This window comes from Cyclopterus lumpus, chromosome 24 (assembly GCF_009769545.1).
Source record: "Cyclopterus lumpus isolate fCycLum1 chromosome 24, fCycLum1.pri, whole genome shotgun sequence".
Classification (NCBI taxonomy): domain Eukaryota; kingdom Metazoa; phylum Chordata; class Actinopteri; order Perciformes; family Cyclopteridae; genus Cyclopterus; species Cyclopterus lumpus.
The window spans coordinates 19636511-19645188 of record NC_046989.1 but is presented as its reverse complement, the minus strand read 5'-3'; the positions used below and the strand labels follow the sequence as shown (position 1 = coordinate 19645188).

The window sequence follows — 8678 nt, the reverse complement described above, 5'->3', positions numbered from 1 at the left end:
GGATGTCCGCGCACCTGAAAATTAACCCGGACAAGACTGAACTACTTTTCCTTCCAGGAAAAGGCTCTCCCACCCACGACCTGACTATTAACTTCAACAACTCAATGTTTACTCCGACTGCCAGGAACCTCAGTGTGACACTTGACAGTCAACTCTCCCTGACTGCCAACATTACCACAACAACACGCTCCTGTAGGTACATGCTGTACAACATCAGGAGAATACGACCCCTTCTCACTCAGAAGGCGGCACAGGTTCTGGTCCAGGCTCTGATCATCTCGCGTCTAGACTATTGTAACTCCCTCTTGGCAGGTCTACCTGCTAATGCCATTCGACCTCTACAGCTCATCCAGAATGCAGCTGCTCGACTGGTCTTTAACCTCCTAAATTTACCCACAATCCTCCGCAACCTTCACTGGTTACCGGTGGCCGCCCGCATCCGCTTCAAAACATTGGTACTTGCGTACCGTGCTGTGAACAGATCGAACCGGTCTACATCCAGGACATGGTCTAACCTCACACCCCAGCCCGTTCACTTCGCTCGGCTTCTGCCAATCGGCTTGTAGCTCCTTCACTTCGAGCTAAACACTCAACAAAGTCACGCCTGTTTGCTGTCCTTCCGTCATGTCAACAGGATTATTACAGCTTTCAGCTTTTTTGTCCTTTATTTATTTCTTTGTTATCTTGTATGCATATGATCACCACATTGTCGTTAATCATGGAGCCCTACTGCAATTATTTGTAGCCATTAGACTAGTGACTAGTGAACAGCCGCAGTGCAAGAACTGGTCCGTTTGTGTATCTGGGTTTGACAACTTGCTTGTCCAGGACAGTATTCAGGTCAACCAAACCAAATCAAACTCCACAGAACTCTGCAATGTATGCAATGAGAAACTAAACATCCATATGATACTTAAAGTATGTACATAATTGCCCTCAGACATAAATATGCATACGTATCTCAGATTATGGTTTTTGAATTAGGTGTCGCAGCATGATGAATTATCATGTTTAATGCAGGCTGTCAGTGAGTGGTATTGTCTGTGAGTCTGTGTGCCTGCCTTGTGCTGCCTGGCATGGACTGACTTCATTGTGTGACTATAGAGATGAGCTGTCCCATCATGGCAGCACCATAATGACGTGGTGCAACGTGAAAGCAGCCACCAAATGGAGCATCATCCACCGACAGGCACTGCTTTCATTTCTCGTCTGGGAGTTTGCATAGTTTGAGGGATGCTGGGTATGAACTGTGTACAAAACAATCTTGTAATAGTCTTTATCATACTAAAAAGGGGAACTTAGCATTCTTGTCATTCTTGTCTGATGAATCACTGGCAAACATGACTCAATTAGTCTGACAATAACTACTTTTCTTTCTTACTGTTTTTGTCTTGAAAATGAGCAATGATTTTGGGACTTGACAACAAACTAAATTATTGATCAAATTATGGTACAGGGATGAGAAACAAACACATGCACAAGGTGATACACTTTATCAAGTAATTGTGAAGTAATTTTTGACGTGAGCATGAATATTCATTCTAGACCTAAGAAACAGCTTGCCTAAATCTTTTTAATCAAGGTCTACCTGCTATTTTATTCCAGAGCTTTCACCTGCAAACTCCATCTGAGTTGTGGTTGAAAACTCCAGAATGCGCTATGAGGCCTAAGGGCAGCCTTTCTTGAGTTAAGATTATTTTGTCAAACATTTTTGTCCAATTTCCTTTAGTTAGATTAAATGATCAATCTCACGTCTGTAGGCTACGCTAAATATTATACAAGAGCCATCTTAGCATAAAAACTGGAAACTTTGTTGGTAGAAATTCAAAATATATATATATATAATATTAATTCGTAAGCTTTAAAAGGAGCTGGCAGTGTATGGGTGTGAATGGGTGAACGATGACATGTAGTGAGCTTTGAGTGGTCGGAAGACTAGAAAAGAGAAGTACAAGTAGATTACAGGTCCATTTACAGTTTATTTTATTATTATTACTTTTTGAAAATGACTTTGTGGCTCGTAGTGAGAAAACAAAGAGTTGACTGACCTTAAGAAAAAAAAAAGAATAAGCAAATCTCCCAAAATATACAACTATTATTTTAAACCAACAGAAACAATCTGTAATGTACTTTAAAAAAAAAAATCATCAGCCTCGCTCGTTTACATAACCTATGATGTCATAGTAGAAGTCGCAATAGGGAAACGTGCTGTTGTACTGTGTGAAACCTACTCATGACTGTGGTGTAACAATGTATTGTACACAATGTACAATACCAATGTCTGTAATATAGATTCCACTATGAAGCCTACCAGCTATTACTGCTCTGCTGTCCACATTGTGAGCATGTATTGTTTGTGAGTATCAGTGAGGGGCATGGCTGCTGAGGAGGTCGTTCAGGGCCACAGAAACCTGAGAAGGGACACATTGTGCAGCGAGTGGACAAAACAACACAGGACAACGCCTCACATCACTCACTCTGTGGCTCCACTGAGTCATTCAACAGGCAGACGAGACACAGGACTGACAACATTGACTTTGGGAAATAATAAAGATTTCCCCTTTGGACCTGATCAGCCTGTTGATACCTATGTTTAAATGTTGATCAAATTGAACTGAAGAGTAGCTAAGCTTTTGTGAAGAAGTTGGCCAAACCCCCAGGAAGAATGCCAGGCTCAGAAGGAGTTTTGATAGAGTGGCCAAACGGTGGAATTACAACTTCTTCTTAGGTTTTGGGGTTGTATATTTGACACGCTGCTTTTAAAGTAATATTATGACAAACAGACAAAGAATTAAAAAGGTAACACAATAACTATGATTTTTATTAACAGTTCATGACAGTGTTACTTACCAAATTAATCGAAAATATGCTTAATTAAGTGGTAAAATAATACATAAATATAAAAAATTGTACCAAAAAAAGTTTAAAATGTACGTTGGCATGTCTTAATACAGAATTAGTGTAACAATGCTCCCTGCCATTACCAAAGGCTTACACACTACATCCACTGTTCTTATGTCCATCGTTGATCAGGCATGATGAGAGCAACATAGAACACCTAGACCCGTTTCATTCTTTTCTTCGTCTGGTGGTCCACAGATGATTTGATAACCAAGGCTAAATCTGCTCAGTGCTTCCACACAGACATTGAGTGCAATACAAGCTTAATATGCATTAATACAAAAACACAAAGAGCAAAATCAACGTGTGAGGGAGTGTTAGAAGGGCGAGCTCTCTGGTGCAGCCGGATGTATCAGGAATGCACCAGTTGGATCAGATCTGGACAAAACAGATGTTCTACGAGCACCAGCTATTTGAAAAAACGAATCCTCACTGAAGCAAAGGCTGTTTGACGTCTTCAAACATTTCCAAATATAGGCGTTGTCCAGATCTGTCACTGACTCGGCTGTATTGTTGATTTAGGCACAGTGTCCGGTCGATCGGAGGCACGGGGGAGCAACACGGTACCCTCACTCCACAGCAGATGTGACAACACAATAGCTGGATAATGTGACAACGAACCAAAATGCACAACTGTCGTTCTAGTCGAGTTCACAATGTGAACAAAACTAAGCATTTTCTGACTCATACTGTATGTTTTCAATAACACTCATAACTCAATATACTCAAAGATCATATGTTGCTCCATTACCCAGCAGGTGTTTTTTACCAGTTGCTACACTGTTGCATAGGGACACTAACTCCACCACTACTGTCCTGGCCAAACAACCACAATACAGCAGCACTGCCCATCTAAAGCTGTGTTGTACACAAACCAAACGGTGCTTGGTGAAACAAGACAGTGTTCCTTCTTTAACGGACAGACACACATAACAGAGCAAATGTCCATGTCTAGGGTCAGTTAGGTTGCCGTGACGATAGCAGGGACCCGGATGGTGCTCGAAGATGCCCGATTTTCATTCTCAATCTGATAGGTCACGTCAGGGTGAGCGGTGGCCGCCTCCGGCCGGTCGGTCGTAGTGATTGGCTCGTCTTCATCTTCCTGAGACGGCAGCTGGTCAAAGGACCGCTCCGCTTCCTCTGACAGGCGGTCTTCCTCTTTCTCTTCCTCCCTCTGACACACAGACCCCAGAAGGCATTGCATCAGCTGGGACACAAGATCACAATAACGTGGATTCATAACTACAGAACCTCTGGGCGACATACCTCCTTCTTCATCCTGTAGTATTCATCAATAGCGTACTGATATTTGGCTGACGTTATCCCAAAGAGGGAGGCCATCCTCTCCCCCAGGTAGTCACAGGCTAGAAAATAAGAATCAATAATAGGATCAAATCTAATAATTAATTCTCACTAATGATGAAGTGCCTTTAACAAATCTAAGAATCTTTCTATGAAATTAAAAAGAAAAAACACAGTAGAAATTCTTATGGGGCATCTTTTAGTATTCATATCTTTTGGCATTGAGCTAATTTGGCTGATTTTCTCCACCTATCTGAGCGAGGTATGTAGTATGAAATGCAGTTGTTACTGGTGTTCTGTTGTTCCTCATCCCAGTAAGTGTAAATGATGTGAGTGCAGAGGATGTTATGGATGAGGATTTGTTTTTACAGTGTACACTTTGCAGGGATTTTGGGGCGATTTGTGTCACTGGGTTTTGCTAATCTAATGGTCTGTGTCTGGAGAAGGAGCGCGAGCCGCGTGAGGGTGTGGAGTCAGCATATTTTCACGTCTTACTCAGAGAATTCAGGATTTATTTCATTAAACCAGACTTGCTGATTGTTGAACAGTGTAAAGACTAACGGAGTGACGGTTTGGTGAGTCGTGTTTTGGTCCTGTCCAGTTTGACTGAAGTGAGGTGACAGAAGCCACAGTGAGGCGCAGGAGAGAAGCTTGAATCCAGAAGGCGTCCGCTTTTATATTTCTGTCGAGGTTTTAGAATATTTCCCTCAGTGAGGTTTTCATGTCTTTGTTTGGTTTATTGATCAGCCGTAGAGAACTTGCTGCACGCACGCAATGCATGCTGGTACATGCAGTCACTGCCGGCATCAGCTTTCTCAGTCAATACAACACGTACTTGGAAATGTGTTTCATCAGTGGACTACATTTACCATCAGCACTGATTGGACATCTTCCCTTTAAATACAAATCTACAATGAGCATGTCAAATAAACTAATAATAATAATAATAATAATAATAATAATAATAATAATAATAATAATAATAATAATACACTAAGCAGTGTGCACATTTACCATGCAGCTATAATCAACATTCATTAGAGTTAAGTTAATGAGGTAAACTACAAGAAATGTTCTGTAGTGATTTTTGACTGTAAAACAATGATGACTCAATCTAACAGTGAGCTGATTGGTCAGAATTCCACCTGCATTTCACAAGTTTTGATCTGATCCTCTCAAGGTATATGGGGTCAGATCAGTCTCAATAATTGCAAATGCACACAGACAGACTTACAAATGCAAACACAAGACTTACAAATGCGCACAGAACAATTTACAAATATGTTTGATTTACAAATGCACACAGAAGGATTTACAAATAAATTAGACTCACAAATGTACGCAGAACGACGTGTCTGTGTTTATTTATTTGTCAATCGCACTGCATTTGTTTGTGGATTCTTCACATGTGTGTGTGGATTTATGAGACTCAAAGACAGACAGGTATGCTTCATGATGCATCAGGTTGTGAAGAGTGAGGTGAACACACCTGAGATGGTGGACGTGGCCGCTCTCCACATGTGAAACCAGAAATATGGACCCCAGGTCAACTTAGACTGCAACACAACAACGTAGAGTCAAGAGTTTTAATCAGTGGAGGATAGACTCATGCTTACACCCTCACAAACACAGTCCTCACTGAGCTCCTGTAAACACACACACACGCACACACACGCACACACACACACACACACACACACACACACACACACATTACCCTCGAGGACAGCAGGTCTTTCCTCTCTGGCTCTCCGCTCCCCCCCTCCTCCTCGTCGGTGCTGTACTCCTCCATGGTCTCCCCACTGGAGAAATGGATGATCCTGCGGGGGACCTTCTCCCTCTGCTGCTGCTCCTCTCTCCTGCCCAGCTCCCCCAGCTCCACACTCTCAAAGCCCAGAGCCGGGTTGGGGCTCAGAGTCTGGCCATCAGCAGCAGACATGAGGACAGGGTGTGTTATTATGGGATTATTATTATAACAACATTATTTCACAAGGGAGTCAGTGGCCAATGGAGCTTTAATGGGATAACAACTAAGTTTGACGAATATACAAATATATATTTCTGCTGTATTATCATCATCATGAGATCCAGACCGACATGACACACAGCTGACACACAGCCACCGACTGGGCGACATCACGAGAGGAAACAAGCAGAAGAGAGAGCTGTGTACCGACCTGCTGCACGTCCACGCCCTGTCCGATGGACACAGCGACGTTGGTGAGGTACAGAGACATATCGGCCATTGTCGCCGTCTTCTTTGTATCTCTGGATGCTGCGCCCACGACGACGCCTCTCCTCCGCGCGGACAGACCCGGAAGTGCCGCGCATCCCTCCGTACGTAACGTCCATATAATTATGTTATAGCTGAATGGTAATATTACCGAATTATATCACCGAACGCATAATTATCCTTGTAGATATTGAACAATCTCAGTACAAAAAAAAGCCTCTAATACATTTTTTTTGAAAATAGTCCAAAAAATGTATCATTGAAATTCCCCTCATCCAAAGTGTTATGGGGAAGAGACTTTAAAACTGTGATAGATGAAAATATGGATATAGTAACTGAAGAAATGAATATGGTAGGATGGACCTTATTGATATCTGGAGAGAGATAATATATACTTGGAGTAAGTAATACGAATACATCGCAGCAATCCCACACTGACTTCTGGTCTCCTCTGCCATGGAACACTGTAGGCTGTTATAATCAAAGTCAACATGGGATCGATTAGTCAAAAAAACAACACAGGATTACCGGAAAATATATAAAGAATTTAGCAAATTGTTTGGAATAAATAATATATGAAATTAGGTACAGAGCTTTATCATTTGCGAAACGGATTATTAAAGGAAACAAAGAAAGAGAATCTCAAATCCTTAGAAAAACAATCAAACTAAGTCATCTTATTTGGAGAAGAACTGAGATCATCTTGACCACTTGAATGGGGCAACATCTGGCCAGAGGTGCCTTAGTGACGTCTAGGAGGAAGTGATTAGAATAAGGGGAAAAGGACACTAAATATACTTCTTTTCATTAAGAAACGAGAGACTATCAGCGATTCTGAAAACAAAGGCAATATTGATGCGTTAAAGAACATTAAATATAAAAGAACATTAAATACATTTATCACAGTATAACATTAGTTTGCAATCAGAACATTTGTTTAACAGAGGTATGACAATGATTTGATATAAAGCATTTGACACAATACGTTTTAATTTATTAAATGCTTTCGTTTGTGAACCCATTTTAAAAGCTCTCTAAATATTGTATAAAGAAGGCCACAGCTCAGACTGCGGTGAACTCAGCGAACACTCGGATCTCGGTGGTCAAATCAGCCGGCACTGACATGTGTGTGCGCCTATATACTGACATTCATGGTAAACACGTTCAAACCACCCAGATCGAGAGCGAACGAGGGTTTTCTCAAAGTTTGCGGAAAAATCCACATGACACAACATCCGGTTTTCAAAATAAGACGTCGACAAATCGTATACTTGTATGGAAAATATATTAAATAAACAATATTCACATTAAGTATAAAACATGTGACCTGCTTCTAGTGAATAAAGGTGAAAATACAACTCAATTGTGTGTAAAGTGTCTTTATTCTTTGATTTAAGTGTTAATGGAAAGATAATAAATTGAATAAAATCTAAACGACTGACTGATATGTATGTGTTTAGAATTCTGACCATATCCAAACATCTTAACTGTACCAATTCAGATATTTTACAAAGTAATAACGGAATTGATGTTGTACATTTCGAATAGATCATTTCTGGTATAAAGATAATTGTCTCAATATGTCGAGCAATGTCTAATTCACATGTGTATGATACAACAGTTTATTTTTGGTATATTTTAGGTGCTATAGACATACTTTCCTCAATAATTCCAAATATGAGTGATGTTGAAGGGATCTCTGTCTTCACATATACAGCAAATGAAACACATTTACTTTACCAATTAGGAGATATTCCAAATTAAAGGTACCTTTTTACTTACAAAATAAAATGTATGGATATTAAAAGTAAAATAAAATTACATTTTGCAATAAATCCAGGCAATGGCTAATGCAGATGTGTCAAGGACATGTAGCACTCCGTGCATACTGACAATCAAACATTTTTACTGTCTAGATTGGGAGAAAATTAACATTAAAAGTCATATCTTTTTAATTTGGAATGAAAATATATTGATATTAAAAGTTAATTAAAAATACATTTAGCAATTAATAGATGTCACAATGAAACTTCCCCAGTTAATATTGACTATTATTTTTGGATAACAAGTTTCTGTCATTCCATAAATCAGAAACTACAGCCATAAAGATCCATTCTCACCATAAGTTTAGGAACCGAATGTTCTATAAATCAGACTATGGATGCTGACTATGAAAACGTTCAAATATAGAGAAGAATGAAACTGTAAAGTGTTTCTATGTAAAGAGCTACTGAAGTGGAGA

The 8678-nt window shown here is 40.1% G+C and overlaps 1 protein-coding gene across 1 annotated transcript; it reads right to left on the bottom strand.

The window, feature by feature from the left end:
* Positions 1 to 2791: 2791 nt before the first annotated feature.
* zgc:153383 (uncharacterized protein LOC751751 homolog) lies at positions 2792 to 6534 on the bottom strand. The gene is given in 6 exon segments (XM_034527804.1): positions 2792 to 4075; positions 4168 to 4265; positions 5693 to 5759; positions 5921 to 6121; positions 6381 to 6492; positions 6494 to 6534. Coding segments are annotated over 6 exon segments (732 nt in total). The 3' UTR covers positions 2792 to 3862.
* Between the last annotated feature and the right edge of the window lie 2144 nt (positions 6535 to 8678).